General features: G+C 48.3%; 1 protein-coding gene across 6 annotated transcripts in view; it reads right to left on the bottom strand.

The window, feature by feature from the left end:
- The window catches only part of LOC103536145 (microtubule-associated protein 4-like), a 150,320-nt gene that overhangs the window by 62,252 nt on the left and 61,365 nt on the right, over positions 1-26,703 (bottom strand). For all 6 annotated transcript variants that reach the window (XM_030444902.1, XM_030444905.1, XM_030444907.1 and 3 more), the window contains one exon: positions 23,468-23,533. In XM_030444902.1, coding sequence (XP_030300762.1) covers positions 23,468-23,533 — 66 coding nt within the window. The remainder of the gene's footprint in view (positions 1-23,467; positions 23,534-26,703) is intronic.

Raw genomic sequence — 26,703 nt, 5'->3', positions numbered from 1 at the left:
GGAAGGAAACCCTGAAGAGTTTTTGGGGTGAACTTCATCCCCTTTGCAGTCTCCTCTCTGCCTGGTACCACCCCGAGCAGGGCCAGGCTGTCCCCTGTGCTGTCCCCAGGAGGCAGTGATGCTGAGCCCTGACCTGCAGAGCTGTCACCCCCTGTTCCAGGCAGGGAGAAGTGATTTCCCCTGAAAGGGCTGTTACCAAATTTAAACAGCTTCACCCTGACCCAGGGACTGCTGCAGTTCAGACACAGGGTACAGAGGCTGGAGCAGTGTCCCAGAGGTGGCAGGGGGACATTGGGAGGGTCCTGACCCTGCTCCAGGTGAATCCAGGGTCACCAAACCACACAGTGCTGCAGAGCAGAAGCCTCTGAGGTGAGCAGCAAGATCTGTTCAGCAAAGCTCAGAGTTCAAGGCCTTCAAACATGGACATAGAATCATAGGATTTCAGGGGCTGGAAGGGACCCCCAGAGATCCACAGCAGGATCCCCCAGGGCAGAGCACACAGGAACACAGCCAGGGGGGTTGGAAAGGCTCCAGAGAAGGAGCCAAGAAGTTTCTCCTCATCTTGAGCTGGAACCTCCTATGTTCCACCAAACAGCTGAAGTATAAAAAGCCAGCAAAATTCCTAAAGAAAAGATCCCCTCCACAGCATCTGATGATGATCTGGCAGCTCAAGTTGAGGAACTCCAACCTTCTCTAAGCCTTATCCTTCTGCACTCAAGACCAGATCACATCTCCCCAAACCAGTGTGAAAACAGGCCTGCAAACATCTCTTCAGGTAGAGACAGAACTGCTTCTTTGTCTTCAAGATCATAACATGGTGTAAGACTTCTTCTTACCCCATGCTCACACCAGACAGACTGCCCAATGACAAATATTTTATGTTTGCCATGCCTTGTCACGGGGGGGTCACTCATCCCCCATGTCCCTGGACTGTCCCCATTTGCCTGCTCAACAGCCACTGGAGCAGAAGCAGCAGAATCTGTGCTGAGCCACATCCCAGCTGGGAGCTCTTACAGTTCCCAAGCTTTCTCCTGACAACCTTCAAGTGCTGAATTCTTTCTTCAAATGCCATCACGGCCAGAGAAGGAAACAAAAATAAATAAAACACTTGCAGTCCCTACTGAATGATCACGACAGCCATATTCTGTTGAGGGTCAATACTTAAACAGAAATACATCAAGAACAAGGACCACACCTTCTTGAAGTGTCCAGTCCACTCCTTGGAAGTGATCCACTGATAGGCAGGTTCCTTTCCAGAGCTATTTCTCCAGCTGAGGAGGGCACACAACAGGCTCTTGTCTTCAGAAAACTTTTCAAAAGCAAATTAGGAAACTGGGGTGATGCTAAAGAAACATCCTTGCTCACTGCACCCAATCCACCTCATCTGCCACCCTGTCAAACAAAAGCAGCTTGAAAGACTTCCCAGAGTGCTGTGCATTGTTTATTATTTCTCTAGCTGGCTGTTTCATCACTTGTCCTGTTACCTTCTCATTAATTGAAACCAGGCTGCAAATCAGTCATGCTTCACATCTCTAATCCAGGAACAGTGCTTGACCTCTTCTGTTACCTGGGACCTTCCATCCCCAGGGGTGCAGGTGGGTCAGATCTGCTGCTGGGTCAGAGGCTGATCCTGCTTCTACTCCCTTACATGGAGAGAGTAACTCTTGAGGATTAAGCTCCAACCTTGTTAAACAGTATTTCTTATCAAGTCAAATAATAACAAAAAAAACCCAACAAACCAGAAGTAGAGCAGACAAAGGTGCCTCTATTGCCACTTTTTTTGCATCATTTGCTCCTCCATCTGTGTTTAAGAGTTTTCTTTCAGCCTTTTCATGTTAATAAATCAGAAAGCCCCTTCTCTTTGGCTCATGCAGTTCAGTAGTTGTAAAGCATCATGTCCCTTAATCTCTGCAGCTTTCAAATCTCCAGAGCCTGACATCCTAGCTCCCATTTTCATTAGTTTCCTCCTTTTTGACAGACCTGCTAAAGAACTCCTGACACAGCCATGTTAGTTAGTCTATGAATGTCCTGCCTATCCACCCAAACCATCTCCCCTCAGTAGTTTTTCAGCACTTCATCTTCCCAACAGATTTAACTCCTGAGCACCCGGCTGCCAAGATGAATCCAGATCCACTTTCCTTTTCTCCCTGCTGCTCATACCTCACACCCTACCTTCTATCCTCGCCTTCATTCAGCTCCCAGAACCATTCAACAGAGACAGCACCACCTCCCTTATTAACCCTTCTCCTAGGGAAAAAAATCCCAACAATTCCTTTCACTTTGGGCTCGTAAGCCAAGACTCATCCCCAAACCCAGAGCAGTGAGCGAGGCAGCCAGAGGACCAAGAATCTTAGAAATATGCAGGGAAGTCAGGAACTCTGAAAAATGTTAATATAACCCTGCTTCAGGCCCAAGCACCTCAGGATCAGTCATTCCAGCCTTGGAACCTTTCGTGTTTGATTGCTGCTCAGATTCCAAACGCTTCACTTCGCTTGACCTACATATTTTGGTACTTTGACTCTTTCCCTGCCTGCTCTGTACGAGCTGCTGAAGAATCCTTGAGAAGTGACAATACATATTGTCACTCTTGAAGCACACCAGTACCTCTGGATCTGCACACACAGGCACACGTTTAATTTTGTGGATACATATATCTCTTTTTTACTGCTTCCCGAATCCCATCTGCGGGTGCATGCCCACAGAAGTCCCCATCTGCTTGTGCTGCAGAAACGAGGTATCGAAAATGGAAATAAGTGCTTAAAATAGAAAATTTCCCTTCAGCATTACAGTCATGTTTGTTTAATGCTGAGATTAGAGCCCGTTTCTCAGCCTATGTTCACACACATCGCCGTGACCTACTTTCTGCTTTTAAAAATCCCATGGCGAGAGCGGCGAAGCTCACATGAGGGATCAGAAGCAGTCAAGAGAAATCTATCTGCCCCGTTTGTAATAGAGTTTTCTGGCCATTAATTCCAGCTAGTGTCAAACTAATGACAGGAGGGACATCAAAGCATGAAGGCATTTACATAATACTGGAAGGATCGACAATTCCCTTCCTATTTATTCAGGGAGCTTCTCCTTGGAGAATGAGACAAGCGACACGTTGCCTCTGCTCTGCTGAAATCCTCATTTGCAGCCCAGTACAGACACAGTTTTCTAGGAACTTTTTAATTCCTGACTTAGGAAGGTTTGGGTGTGTCGTGGTGCTAAACAAACTTGATCAATACTGGTTTCTCTCTGGAAACAGGGCTGCAGGACTGATGGTTAAACTCTACGATCTTGGAAGGTCCTGTCCAACCATGATGATTCTATGACTCTAATAAAGGACCTTGATTCATGTGGACAAGCCACTCGAGGCTGCACGAAGCCACCTTAGGGAAGCAGTTCCTCTAGGAGAAGCTGCTGGAGCTGGGGTTTGCACGGGAGGTCCCACCAACACCCAACCCACCCAAGACAAAGAGGAAAAAACCAGAAATTGCTCCCCAGACCTCTGGTCTAATACTGAATTGTCTCACCTAGATGAATTTGACAGAGTCAGGTCTCAAGCACGCAGCTGAAGCAGAGCTGCTAATGCTCCTGCCTCTTTGACAGTAAGTTGAGTGGACGTTCCAGGGTTGGCAGGAGACTTGCAGGGCCCAGGAAGCTGCAGCCGCAGTGAGGGCACTGCAGGGCATTTCTGCAGCCCAGCCAGACGGCTCCTCTGCTTTGGTTTCATTTTAGGAAAAATACCAACAGCAAACAGAAAGTCTGGCCTTGAAACACAGCTGGGCACTGGCGTGACACCACCTCTGCAGAGGCCTCTGTGCTCCTCAGAGGGCTGCAAAGGGACAAGCTGTGTCTGACACCCACAGCTGGGAGCACCAGCAGGAACACAGGAGAAAAGGCTGCAAAGAAGTGGTGCGTGCACCTAGGCAGAAAGTTCTCCTAAGTATATAAATAGGGGAAAAAAACCCAAATCCCCTCAAGGAGTTGTGGGGTTTTTGAGGTACAGCATAAAACATGGGGTTTGAATTAACCACCAAGTTCAGATATCACAGAACCATAGAATGGGTTGGGTTAGAAGCGACCTTAAAGCTGACCCAGTCCCAACCCCCTGCCATGGTCAGGGACCCCTCCCCCAGCCCAGGGGGCTCCAAGCCCCATCCAACCTTCAACACTGCCAGGGATGGGGCAGCCACAGCTTCCTTGGGCAACCTGGGCACCCAGGGGCTCAGCACCCTCACCCCAAGGAATTCCTCCCTCCCTCCCTCCCTCCCTGCCCAAGATCTCCTCTCCATCTCCCCTCTCCCAGCTCCAAACCCTTCCCCCTCGCAGGCTCCCATCCCTCCAGGCCCTTGTCCCAAGTCCCTCCCCAGCTTTCCTGGAGCCCCTTCAGGCACTGGAAGGTGCTCTAAGGTCTCCCCATTGCAGCCTTCTCTTCTCCAGCTTCAACACCCCCAACTCTCTCAGCCTGGCTCCACACGCCTTGCCCTGCCTGGGTGAGTTCCCTTCACTGAAATTTAACACTGAAATTCCCATTCCTATGAAGCAGCCTCAGCAGGATGAAGGTTGGGCTGGCAGAAGAGCCTCAGTCCCAGCAGGAACACCATCCATGGATCCTGGGGCAGGCTTTCCAGCTGCAGTGGTCAGGAGAGGAAGGGCCCATCAGGAGAGCACAGAGAGCGGGAGCCCTCCTGAGAACTTCACTGAGCAACCCAGCTAGGAGGGTGAACTGAACACTGTCAGGAAGTAGAAAGGGGTAAAAAAATATTCTAATGGGAACAGCCTCAGTAACCTTCTCTTTCCTGTTGATTCTTTGGCTTTTCCAGAAGTCCTAACAGACTTTTTAGTTACCAGTCCATGACAGACCCCACAGGATGTTCAGATTTTCTGTTTTATCAAACCCTCTGACCTTTAGAAATACAACTCATGGAAGCCAAGGTCTTTTTCTTTACCAGTACTATGGAAAAGTGCCCAGCTCTACAGCAGGGATGATGCCACATGCAGGATCCTACAACCCTCACCCACCCAGAACCCTGAAGAGCAAACAGACAGCTCAGCACTTGTACAATCCCCCCTTCAACAAGCAGGATTTGCTTTCAAGGTCAGCTTCCCCATAAATGACTTTAATGAACAGCCTAAAGAATAACGGGTACAGAAATGGACAGAACCCCTACCAGCTCCTCTGTAACCAACACAACCCCCCTGGTACCTGAAACCAGTAATCAGCTTACAGAAATGTTTCTGCTGAACTGCAGCTCTGCCCAGGTGAATCTAATCCCCCTCAAGTCTCAGCTGCTAAACTGGGCAACTCTAATTTGGACCTTTTAATGATTATTAGGTTTCAATTTACATTTAATCTGGGGCTGTGGCTTCAGTAGAACACAATATTGCATTAACTATCTGAAATATCAAGTAATTGACATAAAAACACGTATTTTTCCTTTTTTTAACATGCAGAATCAGTTATTTTGGTTGTAAACCCTTAAAACCTTACAAAACTGTTTCACATGAGTGACATTTTTAAAGAGAAACCATTTGTATCACTAAAAAACAGGAGAGTGTTCATGTGTGAGCTGTAACATAGCAGATTTTCTAGACAAAGAATGGAAGACTTAGCTGAAAGAGAAGTATTTTTATCTGTAGCCAGGGGAAATGTTAGGGGAGCTGCAGACACAAGGAAATGACACAAAGGTAAATAAAAAATTGGCTAAGTGACAAGTGGCAAGGCAATGTCAAAAGGGGAATTATCACTCTGGAGAATTAGTTGTTAGGGTCTGAAAAGAGAGAAAACAGAATAACTGGGGCTTGACATTTTTGTTTTGAATTTTAGAAATTAGAAAGGGTTCTGATGAAATGAGATTAAAACATAAAGTCAGCAAATGGAGAAGGGCAACAAAGGGTTTGGGGCAGAGCTCTGCCCAGGAGCAGCTGAGGGCCCTGGGGGTGTTGATCCTGGAGCAGAGGAGGCTGAGGGGAGACCTTGTGGCTCTCTGCAACCCCCTGAGAGGAGGTTGGAGCCAGGGGGGGTCGGGCTCTGCTCCCAAGGAACAAGGGATGGGACAAGAGGAACTTTGGGCACAACTCAAGTTGTGCCAGGGGAGGTTTAGGTTGGAGCTGGGGAAGAATTTCTGCCTGGAAAGGGTTGTCAGGGCCTGGCCCAGGCTGCCCAGGGCAGGGCTGGAGTCCCCATCATCCCTGGAGGGGTTTCAGAGCCCTGGAGATGTGGGGATGAGGGACATGGGGTTGGGGGGGACATGGCAGGGATGGGGGAAGGGTTGGACCCAAGGGTCTCAAAGGTCTTTTCCAACCAAAATGATTTCAGGATTCTGATTCCATCCAGGAGAAATTCAGTGATTTGAGTATCAGAATGGCAGACATGAGACAACATTTGGCAGTATGAAGGTCATGCAAGGGACCAAACCAATGAACTAACAGGATCTGTGCCATAAGCTGGGGGTTCCAAGAGAAACAGGGCTTGAGCTGCCCTGTGAAATACAGAGAGACCCAAAGAGCCAAGAGAAGCAGGAGCAGGAGAGGCAAGGGCTGTCAGAGCACAGGACACACCATCAGCCCACAGCAAAACATCCTGCAGCTCTCACCAGCATCCCAGGATAAGGAATGATGACTTGGGACTGGAAGATGGACAACAGTATTAAAATGTGCTTGAATACTGCAAAGAAATTAAGAATTCCAATAGTTTGGCTCAAGATGTAGAAATAAAAGGATCACATCCCCAGGTCCCTCAGCTGCTCCTGGCCAGCTCCAGACCCTTCCCCAGCCCTGCTCCCTCCTGGTAACACCATTTGCTGAGTTTATATTTTCATTTAATCAGAACCCTTTCTAATTTCTGAGATTGAAAACAAACTTCACCGTAAGTTTACTGGGACAAGTGTTAGGGGGCTGGAAGTGTTTCCTTCACCTCAGAGCCAACATCTGCACAGAACAACTGCTTATATGTCATTCCCACAGTATTTTAACATGGAATTTAGAAGACATTTTTTTAGTAACCATCAAGGAGAGGCGGCAGTGAAACAGCCCATGAGAAGAGACAGGAAGATGCACCTTCTTCAAGCTGCTCATTATTAAAGAAATCACCCCTTTGCCTCCAGTAGTTAGAATCTGGGATTGATCACCCCAGAACATCTTCCCAGCTTCATGCTCCCTTGCTTGTGTCTTCTTAATTAAATCAGAGGTATTCTGAGTTCATTAATAAACACCCTCAGTGTCCCAGTTTCCAGCAGTGCTGGTGACACAGGAGAGCTCAGAGTCACCCCAGTGTGCAGCTATCTCAGTGAAACACCCTGAGAGCAGAGACACAGCCCTGAGCTCAGCACTCACCCCAACCTCAGGCTTCCTTTGTCATCCCCCTACAACAGGCAAAAATCACAGCTCCCCTTCCCAAAATATCCTCTGTGCCTCTGGTGCTCGGCGGGACTGATGACCTTCAACAAGGATTAGAAGGGACAGGCTGGGTGAAGGTTTAGAGTTTAATTGTGGCATTTGGGGCTATAAAGCAGTGCACGGAGTAATTCAGTTTTCTCAGAGACAAGGTTTTAGTCACTTCAGTGCACTGGAAAATCTGGTTCTGCTATGAGTGTAATTCACACTGCAAATAGAAGGAGCCCATAACAATAAGTGAGCTGCTTGCCTGTGCTTCACCTGCATCCTTGTGTCACTGCACCTACTTGAAATATCTGTCTGGGGGGAACTGCATTTTCTGTGGGTTCAAGCAGCAAATGGAACCAAGTCTTCCAGTTTTTCACCATCACCTTTCAGATCTGTGTAGCAAATTGGTTTGAAAAAAATCACAGAATCATAGAATCATATTATGTTCAGGGCTGGAAGGGACCCCAGAGCTGCTGCAGTGCCAGCCCTGTCCCAGCAGGATCCCCCAGGGCAGGGCACACAGAACACATCCAGGGGGGGTTGGAAAGGCTCCAGAGAAGGAGACTCCAGAACCTCTCTGGGCAGCCTGGGCCAGGGCTCCCTCAGCCTCACAGCCAACAAGTTTCTCCTCAGCTTCAGCTGGAACTTCCCATCTTCTCCCTTTCAGCCCAGGATTCCCTCTCCTATTCCTGGGCACCACTGAACAGAGATTGGCCCCTTCCTCTTGCCCCCCACCCCTCAGCTACTGATGGACATTCAGCAGATCCCCTCTCAGCCTTCTCTTCTCCAGCCTCAACAGCCCCAGGCCTCTCACTCTTTCTCCACCCCAGAGATGCTCAAGTCCCTTCAGCACCCTCCCAGCTCTCCCTTGGCCTCTCTCCAGTAGATCTCTGGCTCTCTGGAACTGGGGAGCCCCAAACTGGAGCCAGGATTCCAGGGCTGCTCTCCCCAGGGCAGAGCAGAGCAGAGCAGAGCAGAGCAGAGCAGAGCAGAGCAGAGCAGAGCAGAGGGGGAGGAGAACCTCCCTGGAGCTGCTGGACACACTTTTCCTGATGCCCCCCAGGATCCCATTGCCCCCCAGGGCACAGTGCTGACCCAGGGAGGATTTCCTGCCCACCAGCACTCCAAGGGCTCTCTCCATGGAGCTTTACATTTAAACATTTATAGCTTTACATTTAAACAAAGCCCATGGTTTGCAGAATACACACAACAGAAATGGCTCAGGATGTGATCAGCTCTAATGTACTGACCCAGCTCCTTTGAAAGGAGCCTGAAAGGGGGAGAGTACCAAGAACCAGCATCTGCATCTATCACATAGGGTTTGGCTCCAAAGACTCTGAGCTTCACCCAAGAAAAGCTGATCCCATCAACATCTCACAGCCAAATCTTTTTATGGAATCATTCTGGTCTCCCATGTCTGGTACACTCCCCCTCCAACAGTATTTACCTACAAATGGAATTTATCTGGGTCTGTATTTGGGTCTCCTCCATGCTGTGAGCCCTCACTGCAGCCAGAGCAACAGCAGCAAGCAGGATGCTGCCCTGGCAGGCAGGGGCCCATCTGGACAGGGAACAGAGACAAGGAGCCCCCTGAGCCTTGCCGTACAACCAGGATCCTGTTCTACACACACACAGAAATAATGAACAAGCAGAAGCATCTTTTCCCAGCCGTGGGGAACACATCCTCACTCCACACCTCACTCACACTGGACTGAAGCAAGCAGCCAGATTCCTGTGACCTGAACATGTTGTAGATGAGATGCTTGTTCTCTGCTCTCAGAAACACCCTTGGCCTTTCTACCCAGCAGCACGTCTCCAGCTGGCACCAAGAAAAGAGATTTTAAAGCACAAAAGCTGTGTACCAATTAAGGCAGAATATGTGGCATCATCTCCAGAACCCAGACACCTCTAACCCTTCTCCTCTGCCAAATCCCATTAACAGGGAACAGTTCCTACAGCCCTTCCAGATTGCTGATGAGACCCAGGACAGCTTTCTGCTGGCAAACTGCTCGGGTCCTGACTCTCTGCCTGCCAGTTTTGGGTTGGGAAGCAGCAATTTGAAGGGCTGGCTGAGGAAAGCAGAGTTCTCCTCCCAGCCCTCCCCAAACTCCCCATCACCATTCACTGCCACTGCATTTTCCTCCTGAAGCTGGCAGAGAGCCAGGCTTAATCTGCACCGAGGGAAAGGGCCCCAGAAAGGAGGACTCCAATCAAATGCCATTATTTACTCCTAGAGACATCTCTGAGGAACTTACCAACCCTCTGAAATGCTAAATCCTCAGCAGTTCAGAAGGAGCAGAGAAAGGCAGAGTTGAGCCAAGCTCTCTGGTTTTTCAGGCAGCCAGACTAACCTGAGGGCATGGAAAAACTGACTTGTCCCAGAGAAGGAGAGACAATTCTGTTCTCAGAACTGACAGGGCAAACACAGCACTGCTCCAGTTAAAGGAAGAAGGTTAAATAACATAATGAGCTGCATGACAAAACACAATCAAGCCTCCCTCCCAGATCATCTCTTTCTTTAGGGGGGATGAGCCGTGTTTTGTTCACTTCCTAGAGTGCCATGGCACTTCAGTGCCTTGCTAAGCCATCTCTCATCTCAGAGCTGCCTACAGCAGCAATTGTCTGCAGAAATATCCACAGCCCCCACTGTACATGATCACTCCTAAGGGAGCTGTTAATCTTGCAGTTTAACAGAAATTGATTAAATGCAAACAGCCAGATGTCAGTTAAGAAACTTCAGCTTTTTCCCAATCATCTCCAGGAAGCAGATTATTTTGCCCCCCTTTTCTTTATTTTTTTTTTATTTTGCTATTGTTTGCTGCAAAAAAATGAACCATAAGATTTATGGGAGCAGCCTCCTGTTCAAATACCTCAGCATCTCTGTGTCACAGGAACCATGAGCTGCCCTCTTCATTACAGCAGAAAAGAGCAGCTTCAAACTGAGGAGGGACCAACTCTGACAGATCCAGGTGAGCTTTGATCACATCACACGAAGGAAAGGAGATAGCTCAGTGTTCAGCAACAGAAATGGTGAAGAGTATTTAGAACCCCAGACTGGGTTGGGTTGGAAGGGACCCTGAAGCTCATCCAGTCCCAACCCCCTGCCATGGTCAGGGACCCCTCCCACAGCCCAGAGAGCTCCAAGCCCCATCCAACCTTCAACACTGCCAGGGATGGGGCAGCCACAGCTTCCTTGGGCAACCTGGGCACCCAGGGGCTCAGCACCCTCACCCCAAACAATTCCTCCCTCCCTCCCTGCCCAAGATCTCCTCTCCATCTCCCCTCTCCCAGCTCCAAACCCTTCCCCCTCGCAGGCTCCCATCCCTCCAGGCCCTTGTCCCAAGTCCCTCCCCAGCTTTCCTGGAGCCCCTTCAGGCACTGGAAGGTGCTCTAAGGTCTCCCCATTGCAGCCTTCTCTTCTCCAGCCTCAACACCCCCAACTCTCTCAGCCTGGCTCCAGAGCAGAGCTGCTCCAGCCCTCCCAGCAGCTCCAGGGCCTCCTCTGCACTGGCTCCAACAGCTCCGTGTCCTTCTGCTGCTGGGGACCCCAGAGCTGGACCCAGCTTTACCCCAGGGGGGTCTCCCCAGAGGGGACCAGAGGGGGACAATCCCCTCCCTGGCCCTGCTGCTCACACTGCAGGGATGCAGCCCAGGACACAGACTTTAAAACTCATCACCCCTTGCACTTTGCACCTCCAGTCTCCAAGAACAGGATCAGTCTCAGTTGCAGCATCAGCCAGAGGGAGAGGACTCACTCAGATGGGAGCAGACAGAGCTCCCTGGGCCAGGGGAGGAGAAGAGGATCCTGAGCATCCTTCAGGTCTCATTTCAGTGCTGTAAGTCAGGAAGCTGTAAAGCTTTCCTTTCCAATACTGCTATACCAGAACAAAAGATGCACTATTTCAGAAACACAAACTGCACTGAAGGTGTATTTGGTATTTCATGGGTTGGAGATGGCAATTAGCTGCACAAAGTGTCCCAGAATAGCAGCAAAAAGGGGGATTACTGACGAGCGTATTTCTAATTATTTTTTTTAGTGGATTATTAATGCAAGGCTAAGTGAATTGCTTGAAACCCATTTGCATAGAGAGCAGTTTTATGGGTTTAATGAGGGAACTCCAGCAGCCAGCTTGCTAAGCACCCGAGCTGAACTGCCATTTACTCAGCCTTTTAAAGCATAACCTTGCTCCCAGGTGTAGATCTGCTCTCACCACCAGCTCCCAAACAGCTCCTCTGGCTCAGCCTCACCCTACCCAGATACCTTTCAGAACAACAAGCTCCCCCTTTTCCAGAAATGGTCAGATTAACCCAAGATTACCTTAGTACTTGTCAACACCACTGAAACAAGACTGCTGAGATAACAACAGATGCAGTGTAGCTAGAAAAGATAAAATGCACAATATAATCAGCCTTACCCTATTTTCAGTGATGGGACTGAAATGGAAGAAGATTAAAGAGCTAAGGCCTCCGAGTGAGCTACAACCAGAGCCAGGATTAGGGAAGTTTCCTGACCCCCAGGTTCATATTTAGCACATGTCACACGACCTCTCAAAGCCACACCGACAGCCCAGCACACAATTCTGAATTTGGTTTGTAAGCTGGATAAACCCCTATTAAATCAGTTGGTTTTACAAGCAGCCCCCCTGGCTTGGAACAGGAAGAAGAGATGAAAATAAAAACAAAACCAAAATAAAAAAGGAAGAGGAGACAGCAGCTTGGAGCAGGAGAAATGATCCCCCCAAAGCACCTTCCCCTGGGGCTCTGCTCCTGCCCATCCCTGCAGGAGAGCCATGGCCTGATCCTGCAGCTCCTCTTTGCTTTTTGCTGTTAGTTCAGCAGCTCATCCCGAGGGCTTGGCCATATTACCAACTCAAAGGCAAATATTTAGCCAACTGATCTAATAGGAAAGATAAATTCTCATTGTTCAGCTAAATACAGTCACAGAGTGTCAGGTTGGAAGGGTCCTCAAGGATCATCTGGTCCAACCCTAAATAATTAACCCAGCCTAGCAAAAAGGTGATGATGAAGCATTCAGACTAAATTTAATTTAGTTTTACACTATGACTGCTTGTTTTATTTTCCTTTGACAAATCTCCCTGGCATATAAATCTGAGTAATCCCCAGGGCCACTGCAAAAATGGTAGTATTAGCTATCAGAATAAGCAAGCAGAGAAACAGGATGTTGTCTGAGGCAATAAAGAGGGGAAAAAGAAGAAAGTATCTTTGTAACCTGGAGCTCAGTCCCAGAGAGACAGGGTAATGAAAGGAAAAGTGGGCAATGTAACTGCAGGATAAAACCAGGACCCATCTTTGGGTTATAAAGCAGCAAGGGCAAGAGGTCCTTCTTGTTTTAAGCAATAAACCTCAATCTCTCTTCTGCCTGCCTCAAAAACTCTTTAACAAATACTATTCAGCTATAAAAGGCTGCTTCAGTGTCCAACCATTCAGAGGATGAGGGGTACAAAAATACCACAGAAACAAAGTCCTGAGAAACAGCAGCCAAGCTGCTTCTGTGTAAAGCTGATGAAGTCCAGGTACCAGCAGAGAAGAGCAGAGTTCTAACTGCCTGTTAGTTATGACTCTGCAGACTTCACACAAATCACTTGGTTTCAAGGCATTAATAAAGCTACAAAATTCAAAATACAAGCTCGAAAGCTCAAGGCTTGAGTATCTGAAGGAACAGCTACTTGCTCAGGAAATTAAGCTTTGTATAAAACCAAACTGATTCATCCAGCTGTCAGATGCTTCCTGGAATGGCTCTTAAACACACTACAAAAACCAAAGGTTTTGTACTAACATTTTTTAAATCTCCCTAAGCCTCTCCATAAAGCTTTTAACAGCCTTCTCAACATATGTCCTGCTTAATTAGAAGCTTTTTTATTTTCTATTCCACGAGTCAAGTCAGGGTACTTTCCACTTTCCAAGTTGAGAAGTCAAAAGCAGAAGCAGCAGCTTGCTGGGGAAACACCATTCCAGAGAGACACAGCCATGGGAACAACATTTTCATCAACAAAAAAAAGGCTCCTCCTTTTACTCAGTCACCACTGGAGCTCTCAATGTATTCCCAGTAGCCACCACCAGTTCCAGTGGGTTCCAGGACCTGTTCCTTCATGGGTGAGGGTGCTGAGTCCCTGGTTGCCCAGGTTGCCCAAGGAAGCTGTGGCTGCCCCATCCCTGGCAGTGTTGAAGGTTGGATGGGGCTTGGAGCCCCCTGGGCTGGGGGAGGGGTCCCTGACCATGGCAGGGGAGACACTGGGGGGGATTTAAGGTCCCTCCAAACCCAAACCAGTCTGGGGTTCTCTGATTTATGCACCAGCAAGCAGGTTTTTAGGCACCCGAAGTGGCACTGGGTAGAAAAGGCCTCTGACTTCCTGAAATCCCACCTGCTTGCTAATTCCTGCCTCTCCCCCTTCCTCCTCTCCCAGCTTTGCTTGGTGCCACCACCACAGCCCAGCAGCACCAGTGCTTTCCTGTCACAGAGTCACAGGATGGCAGGGGTTGGAAGGGACTTGGGAAGATCACTTGGTCCATCTCCCTCCCAGAGCAGGCTCAGGGCAGTAGATGATGCAGAAACAGGTCCAGATGGGTTCTGAAAGCCTCCAGAGAAGCCTCCCCAGCCCCTCTGGGCAGCCTGGGTTCTGCTGCCCTCACAGCAAACAAGATTTGCTTAGGTTTAGGTTGGATCTCCTGTGTTAGCTGCATCCTGCTCCCTGTGCCCACAGCCAAGTCAGTTCTCCAATGAGTTATTCCTGTGAGATCAAATGCTCATATGGTCATCTCAGTGTGCAGATGAAACCAGCATCCTGAGCAGATTGTTTACAAAATTCAGGATATCTTTACAGAAAGAAGGACTTAGAGAACACAAGTGACTGGCCAAGGTACACCTCCATCACAGCCACACAAATCCTGACTATTCTATTCTGAGCCAGAGAACCACTGAGGCTGGAGAGGACCTGGGATGTGGAGGAGCAAAAGAGACTCAAGTAATGCAAGCTCTTAAATACAACACTTTTAGCACAGACCTGCAATATTTTAATGCCAGGCTGCTGCAGGACATGAAGTTAGAGCAGCTGCCCAGGCACCTTTCCAGCTGCCAGGAGCTCCAGCATCCCTCAGGTACATTAACCCTGCACATGGGCAGAGGACACAGAAGAGGTGTGTACATGAAATGCACACTGAAGTGACAGATCTGTGTCCTGCTGGGCTCAAGTCACCTGGCACAGTGAGCTGGGGCCATGGCCACTGTGTCCCCCCCATGCAATGCTCCACCAAACACTCCCCCAGGGGAGGACCACAGCCCCTGATTTACCCAGGGCATGGAAAGGGATTTCAGAGCACTGGGGTTGTCCAAGGAAAGCTCTGTGCTGAACAAACATTTACCCTGAGCCCTTCAGCCTGGAGAAGAGAAGACTCCAGGGGGACCTTAGAGCTGCCCCCCAATCCCTGAAGGGAACCTCCAGGAAGGCTGCAGAGGGACTTTTCCTCAGTGTCCAGCCCTAGGAGAAGGGGAAATGGATTGAAAGTGCAGGAGAAGAGGTTCAGCCTGGAGCTGAGGAAGAAGTTCTTCAGCAGGAGGGTGCTGAGACTCTGGAACAGATTGCCCAGAGAAGCTGTGGCTGCCCCCTCCCTGGAGGTGTTCAAGGCCAGGTTGGATGAGGCTTGGAGCAACCTGGGCTGGAGGAGAGGTGTCCCTGGGCATGGCAGGAGCTTGGAGCAGAGGAGCTCTCAGCTCCCTCACAGCCTCAGCCATTCTATGATTTTCCTTCATTCTCAGTGGTTATAAAGGTCAACACCTGGAAAGTGGCTTTAAGCTTTTCTGAACTGCTGCTGAGCTGGGTTTATGCCATCACAGAAAGCCATGAGGGTCTTTCAGAGCCCACAGGGGAGGTGCCCAGCAGAGCACAAACCTTCATCCTCCAGGGGGGAAGGGGAAGCAGCACATCCCATCCTGGCACTGCCTCTGCTTCCCCCCTGGATCCTCCCCAGGAATCAAGGAGCACAAACACCCCCCACCCTCTGCCCCCCATCCCTGGCTGCCAGAGCAGCTTCCTCCAGACACCCACCTTCCCTTCCAGCTCAGACCTAAAAATAATCACCCCAAAATAATCAGCCACACACTGAGAAAACCTCTTAGTCATGCCTGTCTGCAGAGCCCAACAAGCCTCCTGAATTATTCAGCTGGCTGCTTTTTTTAGACTGAAGCATCAGAAAACATGAACTCTCCTTGAGCGAATACGCTTGGATGCAGACCCCATCTAAAAAGCCTAAAGAGCTCTCCCTGAAGACCAGAAAGTATTAAAAGCCTTATAAATAAAAACTTGCATCAAATGGGAAACACACAGGCAGGAAGAAGAGGGAAAAGCAGCTTTAATCAGAAAAGCACACCTTTCAGTGTCCTGGTTACCAGATGCTACACACATAAGGAATTGAGTTTTGTTGGGTCTTTTTCTTCTTTTTTTCTTTTTTTTTTTTTTTTTTAATTTTTGTGCACTATCAACTTATTCCTCAGCAGAAGGGGGTTTGGATAGCAAACAGCAAAGACTGCACCCCAGCTGGGGTGGCAGTGAAATACTTCCCAGGTACACACCAGACACTCAGAAATGCTGCTCAGTGCCCACTCCACAGAGGTGTCATTTTCCTGGGAATCCTCAGGAAATCAGACCCCTTAAAGCAGAGGAGGTGCACTGCCACCAACACCAACCCTACCTAGCTGATACCTGCAGATCTTAAGTACCTTCTGAGCCCAGGATGGCCGTGAGCATCCCCCCCCCCTCCCCATTCACCTTTCATCCCTGAGCACTGCAGGAAGGAATTTTCCTGCTCTCTCCCCACCCTCCTCCCCCCCAGCAATAAAACCAAGTGGCTCATTGAAATACTTTTCGTTTTAATCTATTACCTAACTTATTTAACAGCCATGATTCCAAACATCTGCCCAGGCAGCAGACTGTCCCAGTTTAAGCCATTTCTCTCCCAGCAATCACAACAGAGGGGCTGGAGGAGCAGATCTCAACCTGCAGATCTCACCTAGGACCAAGCAGCAGAACCCCAGAAGATTCTCACCACAGTACAACTACTGAGAGGTTAGTTTGAGATGTTTATTAAGGTGGTTTATTTAACAGTCATACACAGCTTCACATCATACAAAGCATTGGAATCATAAAAGGAGAAATATCAGAAGTGTTAACAGACAAGCTTGGAAGCACAAGAGAGTTATAGTAAGTTCTGCAGAGATTTCATACCATCTCCTAAGCCTGGAGAAGGGGATGGGTAACAGGAAATGTAAACAGAGGAACACATTTGGTGGCTACCTGGCTTACTGAAAGTAAAAGCTGCATAATGAACTACACACTCCTGCAGAGTCATTTACTGCACTGAGTTGTCAGCAAGACACATTTACATTTTCTGGCAGTAACAAAAGATACAACACTGAGCATGGACCCAGCAACACCCCCTTACCCACCCCCTGCCAAGCCATCCATCCTCCCAGGACAGGCACCTGCCCCAGGAAAAGCAAATGGGTGACACTGCAGAGCTTTGGGTGCCTGTCCTGGAAGGAAGAACCACCCCAACCCCACAGAAACCACCTGGCTTCCTCTACCTACAGCTCACATTCAAAGCTGTAAACCTAACGACATTTAAAATAAACAGGGATAAGAAGATGAGGGGGGGGAACAAAAAAAGTGGTAGTGTGATGGAATGAGTTCTTCGTGTTAGCAGCTGAGACAGTGACTGAGCCCCCGGGGTGCCCCCATCTCCACTCACAGCCTTTGCCTTGTCCTGCTGAGGACAGGGCTGTGCCTGCTGAGGTGACAGGCACCCAGCTGGATGGCACTGACCAGGGGGTCCTGCACCAGGCAGACCCTCCCCAGCCCTGCTGCCAACTGCTCAGAACCCCTCCTCTGCCCAACACTTCTAAACATTATTGCACTCGTATAAAAATAAAGCAGCTGTGGGAGGGGGGGAAAGCCTAACAATCAGTTAATCTGCAATCTCTTATTAAGCTGAAAATATTTCTCTGTAATTATTTGCTCTCTATCTCTAGGGCACAAATAGTTAAACTCACTTAAGGCAAAAGGTGAGGAGGAATGACTTGTGGAACCAAGCTAAAAGGGAAACCAAACTAGCTGTGATGCTGCCTTGTTCCAAAATCAACCACACCAATACAAGAAAAAGCTACTAAGAGGTCATGAAAACCAAAGTCAATGCCACAACAATCTCCTTTTCATGGTAAGAGACCAAAAATCCCCCAAGAGGAAAGGACTTCACAACAAGAAGAAGGACCAAGCTCCTCTCCTGGCATCCCATGCCAGTGCTCTCACCTCTCAGTGGGAATGAGGAGGAGAGCAGATGTGAAGCACAGCTGGAGGAATGGTCCTGGGTGGCCTCACCCCATGTTTGAGGACTTGCCACCAACCCCACAAGCTGGTGAGGCTCTGGAGGTCTGTCAGAGGTGGGGGCTGATGGCTGAACACAACCACAGCAAGGCAGAGGGGGAGCTGTGCCAGGCAGTGAATCCTGAACCCCAAACACCTCCACTGCTCCACTCCAGAGGGAAATCTTTGTACCCTGGGCAGGATGTGGTCTCAAAGGCTGTGTGGTGGCTCTGCCCAGTTGGAACACTGGGCTGGCAATGAAGAGCCCAACTTTGGCACCTGGGTGCTGGTAGGCAATGGGGCTTCCTCAGAAATGCCAAGTCTGCCTCGGAGGAGAAGCCAACCATGTCACTTGCTCAGGAATTGGCACAGGGATGCTGGCAGCTGATGGGGCTTTGCATGGTGGGCAAAGCAATGAGCTGCCCCCAGATGAGAGAACCAAAGCCTGGAGTGCCAATGCAGAGGAGTGAACAGGCTGACTGCACCCCATCCACTGCAGCAGCTCTGGACACTGGCATGGGGAGTAGAGAGCATCTGAGGTCTCAGATTGAAAAAAAAATAAAAGTAAATCAAGACTGGATGAGTCACTATCTGAGGGAGAACTTAAAAAAAAAACCAACCTGCCAGCAGTATTCTTTCCAGGTGGGATACTCTCCCAGTAAATCATTGCCAGACCAGTATGGTACTCCTGGGTACCAGCAGGGTACTGGGGATATCCAGGAGGAAGCTACTCCCTTCACAACAAGAAAATATCATTTTGAGGCAAGTGAAGGTCTTCATAAGCTAACTTTTGGCAATTTGGAGAATCACATCCTTCCTTAGACTGGATTTGGGTTCAACTAAACCCTGCACTTCTCTCAGGGGGTGTAGGTAAAGTTCCTTTAGCTGCACAACACAGTTATCCTCAAAAATATTGCCTTGGCTACACAAAACCCCAGCTGAGCTTGCCCCATGTATAATATTTTGTCTCTCTAAATTATTTCATTCTTTTGCATTTTTTTTTCCTGTCAAATGACAGAAACTGACACTTGTGTGTTTGGAAAGCTTTGCAGCTTTATGGACCCCACAGGAACTGCAATGGATTTGCTGGAGCTCTGTTTGAGGTTACAACAGGCCCCTTCCTTTCGGGGTTGCTGGAAAATGTCCCAATTATTCCAGTAGAGATTTAACAAGCTAGGCCCAGGACTGATTATTTTTCATGGAAGGTGAAAGTTTCACCCAAGGCTGGCATTGCCAGAGCAAAGCTAAAAGTATGAAAGTTAAAGGAAGGTCATTTTCTTCCTTACTTCCAGGGCTTGCAAGAAGCAGTAAGGCAGCAAAGCCACTTCCTGGGGCAGGAATTTGGGGTGAGTTGTTCTCCTTTATGTTTAATAGTAAATTCTCAAACCCTGTGTTCCTCCCCTCCCCAACCAGAAACAATCTGCCCCTCACTCAGGAAATAGGTTTGCCCTAAGCCCAAGGCTGTGCAGGATGATGTGGAAACACCAGCTTTGAAAAAGACAACGTTAGGAAAGGTAAAAACCTCGTATGAGGAGGTCCCAAAGCAGCAGGAAGGATAAAGGCAGCTACAAGTCAGCGTTACTCTAAGAGGCTGTGGTGAGCATGGGGGGAGGGAAAGGAGCTGCAGTCATGGTGGAGCCATCCACTAGGAAAGCACAACTTGGAATCTCATCTCAAACCTTCTGTTACTGAGCATCCATGGAAAAGGATACAAACGAAAATTTAAAAGTGGTTTGAATGAAAAAAAAAACCAAAACAACAACAAAAAAACCCAAATATGGAGCTGGAGTTATGGTTTTAAACCAGTGGGAGTGCTGAAATGGTGCAGTTAAAAACCATGGTGCACATTTGTGCTTACACAAAGAAAGGAAGGTTTCAACAAGCACTGCAGAGCAGAGAGGGAGGAGGAGAAGGAGGAGGAGGAGGAGGATGAGGAGGGCTGCTCAGCCGGCACCACCGCCACCCTCTGGGTTCTTCTACACCGAAAGTCCAAGGATGGAAAGCAAGAGCTCTGTAAAATGCTGAAGATTTTAGAAGTGTAATGGCAGGTAGAAAATTAACTGGTCTTGTATCAGTGGCAGCCCCAGTGTTAGGAGACAGTCTAGGCTTCTAGGAGGAGAAAATAGAAGAGAGGAAAAGAAGTAGGAGAGGGAAAGGGGATGGGGAGAGGGGCAAAAAAGCGCAAGTCATTAGTAAACATCAACATTCAGGTAGCACACTGCACAACAAGCAACATTTCATTTAGTGCAGCCAGGAGATTTGCCAAAAGCCAGATTAGAGAGATGTGGAATTCTGCTTTTCCAAGTGTCTGAACGGACACGGGTCGTCACGCCACAGCATGACATCGTGTGTGCCACATGCAAAACGTTAGCTGGGATAAATCATGATCAGTGACAAACTGCCACCAAGAGAGTAGCAGCTTGGGATGCTGCTGAAAAACACAACTTGCACTGAAAGCAGTGATAAAGGATTTCTGTGACCCAATCTCAGGTGACAGAAGGACAACCAGGCTGGCTGGGGAGAAAGTCCAGCTAAAGGAAGTATGGACAGCAGAGAGCAATACTTCCTTAGGTTACTTCCCACCTTCCAGCAGAATAATGAACAGCACCTGGGAACAAGAGGTACCCAGATGAAACCATACAATCATCCTTGATGGATTTCTTTTAAAAAAATTTTTTTTTTTAAATATATCATTCCTTCCAACTCTAGGCAAATATCCTGCAATGCAGAGGTGCAACCATTGCACTACTTGAAAACTATGCAGATTTTTTAAACCTGTTGTCAGGAGTTTTCCTAAGCACCCCCCTAACCTTTGCATGGTGCAAGTTGTATCCCTGACTCAGTCCTGGTGGCAGCAGTGATGAGAAGCTGGTGACAACTTCCCTGCACCCTGGCTGCCTCACGTCAGCTGCAGCAGACACAGAGCTGCCCCCCGAGCACTGAGCCAACTGCTCCTCTATTTATCCTTGTAAGGAAGAACAGAATTCATAGAGAGAGTTTCAGTCTCTGGGATGAGTATCCAAGCCAGAGCTCCTGGGCTGCAGTTCTCAAATTCTCAAAAAAAAACCAAACCAACCCAACCCCAAACTCAAAAAAGCAAAGAAACCAAAACAAATAAACCAAAAACCCCACAAAGCAAAGAAGTAATCGCCACCCAGGGCTGAGCACTGCCAAGAACTGAGCCCCGTGGAGGAACTGCCAGTCTCTCCCTTTTCAGAGAAAGCAAAAGGGTGCTTTACATTCTGAAATACTGGGCTATACACATCCCTGCATCACTGCCACAATAAAACCAATTCAACTGGAGATGGGGTGCTGCCCCCCAGTCACATTTGCTTTGGATTTGTGCCACCTGCTGCAGTCACCGTGTTTTGGAGTGGGGCAGCACAGGCTGCCAAAAGAGCACTGAGACTTCAGTCCTCACCAGTTCTAACCTCTGCACAGGCAGACACCAGATGTCTGCAAATGATGCTGAATGCAGTAAAACATGAGCAAGTCATCACCCTGTTTTGAGAGGTGAGAAGACTACGGAGTGATGCTTCCTGTGACCTAGGCTGCAGAGATAAGCAGGCATTTGTATTTTCAAAGAGTTTAATGACAATCTTTCCTCAGTATTTTCCCTGAAGTCTTGTTTCAGAATCCAACTCCAACACAGGTTCTGGCTTTTTAAATGCTCTCTCTGTAGCCTGAACACTGGCTTTGCAGCAGAAATCTGTTTCCTCAAGCATCACCTCCTTTAGTCCGCTCTTCATGCTAGTCACATGTTCTCCACCTCTGTGCTGGCCCACATCTGCACATCAGCAAGATCATTTCAGCTTTAAAAAGACAGAAACGATTAGGGAGCCTAATCCAGTCTGAAAACAAAGAGGCCAGCCCAAACCTGCAGCTGGTTTAGGGCCAGGGGCATAAAGGCTTCAGCTAGCAACCACCCATCAGTCAGAACAGGCACGAACTCCATCACCTGGCTGGAACAACTCCCTGGAGTTCTGCAGGCACCAAGTCCTGAAAACTCCTCATATCTGATGGAAAATCAAGTACTTCTCCTCTCAGATGGGTATTTTCAAAGTACTATCCATAGAGAAGGCAGGGGAAAAAGAGTCCACGAAGCAGTTGTGTTGTCACAGATCTGCTGTACTCTGAAAGCTAATAACTTGATGCCTCTGACTCTCTCGTCCTTGCCATGCTGCTTCTATCAAACTTTGATGTGCACACTATGACATCCTATACAAGAAAAAATCCAACCCTACCTCCACAAAGATGAAACACAGTCAGATAAAAATCCAAATCTTCAAATACATATTAAAGTATGTTGGATCAAGCTGTGAGCAATTTATGCACAATGAAAGAGTTAAAAGCTCTCACTGAGCTATAATCCTGTTTGGTAAAATAACATCTATTTTTAAAGATAATTCAGAAGTTTAATAAAAAAATCTCAATGTATCTCTTTTTTCTCTTTTATATCTATCTCCTTTCAGTTATATGTATTAAAGAAAGAAAGAGGAAGGCTCAGAAGTGTTCTTAATTTCAGTTTTACACAAAATAATAAAAGATGTACAGCTTCCTTCTGAGTGTATTTACAATGGCAAAATAAGCACAAAGATCAATTTATATTTCCTATCCTTGATAAGAAACATAAAATTCACAATCTCAATAGAATTAAAACCAAAAAAATTTTAATTCATGCCTGTCTCCCACTCCATACATTCAGCATTTCTCCTGGATTATTTTTGCCTTGGGGCCATGGCTGATGGACTGGCATGATGCTGATTCTGAAGCTGGAGGTCATGGAAAGGGAGACCAAAAAAACATCTCTTACCAGTGCCAGGATGAAAACAGACTTCTGAGTATTTTCTGTCCAGGGCAGGAGATGCTTCAGTTTGGCCTCTCAAACCCCTCAGCATAAAAAACCCAACCCCCTGGCTCATGTGAGCAGCTGTGGGGTTGGGTGCTGCTCATCTGGAGGGTTCAGCTGGAACTGGTGGGAGGACTCATGACTGGGAACTAACTGGTGCTGATCACTTAGCTGCTGACAGAAGACTTGAGCTGAGCAGAAAGATCAATTATTTTCCAGATCCCTCTCCAGTCTGAAATGCTGGTCCACTGAAGTCCCAACTCCTTGCACACAAAGCTATCCTAATGCTACTGAAACAACGTTCAGAAAATTCCCAACTGCAGCTTTGCCACTGCTAAAGCAATTCTGAGAAGATATTACAGAAGAGTAGTGTGAGGTGGAAGGAGAAGCTGCAGAACAAAGACAGGAGTGTAACTGCAGCAGCAGGTAAGAGGCAGTGAATAAAACAACTGCATCAAGGGATGGTGGAACTCAGGAGAAAGTTCACTGTCAGCCTCATGGGAAAAGAAGTCCTCCTCAGGGGTAGGGGTGGAGTTCAGCTATGACTACTCTGGAATCACTGCAAAGCCATCCAGGTATCATCATCAGTGCCCTGGGTGTTGCTTTCCCAAAAATGACCATGGATAAAGTCCACAACATCTTCAGAACATGGCTTTATACAAACAAACAACTTCAAACCCCACAAAGAATGAAGTCTGATTTGGTTTCCAAAATCGTTCAAAAGATCATTAAAAAAAAAACCACAAAACAAAACAAACCAAACCCCCTACAAAGAAATAAGACTCAAAAAGAAGATGCATTTGGTCACAACCAGGTTTTGCTGCTCCAGTAACAAAGAGAGAAGTCGCTGTGTTTCCTTCAGACATTAGGCACGTACCTGGGTGGTGATCTTCCATTCCATGGTCACCATTCTCTACAACTGTTGGCCCAGAAGATGAAGTATCTGCAAGAACCAAAGGAAATGTCAGCCACTGGATGATTTAAATCTTAATAGAAACTCAAAAACCAACACTGTAAAGACACTGCAGTGTTATCAAAACACAGATAAAGGGGTTTTTCCCTTCCCCACCAAAAAGTAGATGTTGAGATGTTAAGGCACCCACATGACACTGACTCTGTGCCACTTGAAGCTCAAAAAGGAGAGCTTTTCAGCCCAGAAAATCTAGCCTGATGAAGGGGGCTCAAAGCCTAACAGCCAGAAGTCTCTTTCTCCCTTCCTCCCATCACTCAGACTGAGCTTTCCTGAGGGCAGGGCTCATCTCTGTGACTCTGGGGTCCTTCAGGCAACCCATGCTCAGCCAAGCTGCTGCTGGCAGATGATGCCATTGCCCTTGACTTTCCTGAGCCTGTTGGCTCCATCTCCCAGAACATCCTCAGACAAAGCATGGGGCAGGCAACTGCACTAAGGGGGATGGAAAACTGGGAGAAAGGTGAAAGGAAGCACAAAGCCCAGCTGGAGCACTAGTGATGGCCCCAGCAGCTGAGAATGGGTCCAGTACTGTTAAACACCTTCATTAATGACCTGCCCAGTGGAGCAGAACACAGCCACAGCAAGCTTGAAGATGACACTGAACTGGGAAGAGAGACACCATCCAGAGGGACCTGGACAGGCTGGAGAGGAGAGGAGAGCAGAGAAGGAGCTCCTGAAGTTCAAAAGAAACTGCAGTCTTGCCCCAAGGGAGGAGTAAACCCAAGCACAGGTGAAAACCTGCCAGAAGGAAGGTCCTGCAGGAAAAGCCCCTGAGATCCTGGTGGCCAGCAGGCTGAACATGACCCATCACCATGCTCTTGCAGAAAAGATCAGCAGCATCCTGGGCTGCATCAGGCAGAGCACTGCCCCAGGCTGAGGGGATGATCCCCTCCCTCTCTTCTCCCCAGTACAAGAGAGATGGAGCTACTGGAGAGAGGTCAGTGAAGGGGCATGAGGATGATTAAGAGATTGGAACATCCCTGATACAAGGAAAGGCTGAGAGCTGGGACAGCTCATCATGGAGAAGACAAGACTTGGGGGTAAGAGCACTTGAGGGGAGGCTGTGAGGAAGCCTGGGGCACACTCCTGCCCATGGAGCACAGTGAAAGAACAAGAGAGTCAAGAGGCACAAAGTCATTCCCCAAAATTTCAAAATATTGGCCCACTTCAGGCCTGACAAGTTTTTTGCAGACAAAGTAGAAAAGGATATGACAACCTCAGCTTCAGCTTTGACAGCACATTGCTACAGCAGATATCAGGAGAGATTTAGAGAAGAGTGGTTCAGCCTGGAAGTCAAGCAATTCCAAAAATTAGTACAGAAGATCCTCACGACCAAGAGATTTTGTCTATCTTGGTCTGACGTTGTCAGATAAAATTTGAAGAGGCCCCAGGATGTACCTGCTGGACTTGGTGAGCACAGCAGCAATCAGAGCACCCCAGGATGGGTGAGGCTGTCAGGAGCTGAGAGCTCCTCTGCTCCAAGCTCCTGCCATGCCCAGGGACACCTCTCCTCCAGCCCAGGTTGCTCCAAGCCTCATCCAACCTGGCCTTTGAACACCTCCAGGGAGGGGGCAGCCACAGCTTCTCTGGGCAATCTGTTCCAGAGTCTCAGCACCCTCCTGCTGAAGAACTTCTTCCTCAGCTCCAGGCTGAACCTCTTCTCCTGCCCTTTCAATCCATTTCCCCTTCTCCTAGGGCTGGACACTCTGAGGAAAAGTCCCTCTGCAGCCTTCCTGGAGGTTCCCTTCAGGGATTGGGGGGCAGCTCTAAGGTCCCCCTGGAGTCTTCTCTTCTCCAGGCTGAACAATCCCAGCTCCTCAGCCTCTCCTGGGAGCAGAGCTGCTCCATTCCCTGGAGCATCTCTGGGGCCTCCTCTGTGCTGGTTCCAACAGCTCTGTGTCCTTCTGCTGGTGGGGACACCAGAGCTGGGAGCAGGATTTGAGGTGGGGTCTGGCAGAGGGGGAGAATCCCCTCTCCTGACCTGCTGGCCGTGCTCTCCTTGGTGCTTCCCAGGCTGGGGGTTCCCTGAGCCTGTACGAGCACCCCCAGCTGATGCTGAGCTCCTGCACACAAGACCCAGGGGCAGCTCAGGCAATGGGGGAACCAGAGAACCGAGCTCTAAAGGTGCCTTTGGTGTCTGCTCCTTGGGCCACCCTAGGAAAGCTGCTCTGCTCACAGGGAGCTCACTCACAGAGTATAAAGTTCCTGAAAATGCTGCTTGGAAACCATCTTTGGGCACAATTAAGGGACTGAATTAAAAATGGGGTTTGTTTTTTTAAAATGCTGATGAAATTCTGCATCCAGCCTGAAGCTCTGCACTGGGCTGCAGAGGGTCCATCACTACAATCACTTTGGCCAAACTGCTTGGGGAATTTAGCTCTTTTAAACGACTGCCCTTGGGGTCAGACTGTGGTCCTTACAGAAGCAGCTGGACTGTGCTGGTATTCATCCTGGTACAGGCTGCCAGCAGCACAATATTTCTGCAGGAGACCATCACTATGAGAGATGAGTATCACGAGGCCATTTACCTCAACTGAAGGTATCAGCTTTCCCACCAAGTCCTAAAATATTTTCTAGTAACTCCTTAAATAACTCTGCTTCATCTCTAAGAATTTATCCCATTTTCCAGCTGTGAAATAGTGAAGAAAAGTCATTGCTGAGCTAAACTTAACAAGCAGCATGAACTCCAAGAGCAGTTCCAAAGAAATACTCAGGGCAACGGCTTAAGAAAACTCTATTGATAAATAGATAAAAATAAAATGAAAAGACTCCTACAAGAGACACACTCTGAGTTCCCTGGAGTTGCTGTTATCCTTCCCCTGAGGCCAGGCAGTGTTAAAGCAAAGCTACATTACCCACTGCACTTTAGAGGCAGCACTTCAGGGCTGGATCCACCTCTCAGCCAGCAAAGGGAAAGTCTTCAGTGGCTCATCCTGGTGCTTTACAGAAATTCCACATCAACTTGCCAGACAGCTTATAGAAAAACATACACCTACATCCTCTTCCAGTAACTGAAAATAGGCAAGGAATCCCTGGAGCTGTTTCTCAGCAGTCAAACACACAGCTCCTCCTGCTGTCAGTCCTCACAAGGACTGAGATTTACTGCAACAGCTGAACTGGTCTTAAAACTGGAAACTGGGAGA

Source organism: Calypte anna, chromosome 2, assembly GCF_003957555.1.
Source record: "Calypte anna isolate BGI_N300 chromosome 2, bCalAnn1_v1.p, whole genome shotgun sequence".
Classification (NCBI taxonomy): Eukaryota; Metazoa; Chordata; class Aves; order Apodiformes; family Trochilidae; genus Calypte; species Calypte anna.
The sequence above is the reverse complement of the archived record's forward strand: the minus strand, read 5'-3'. Positions and strand labels throughout refer to the sequence as shown.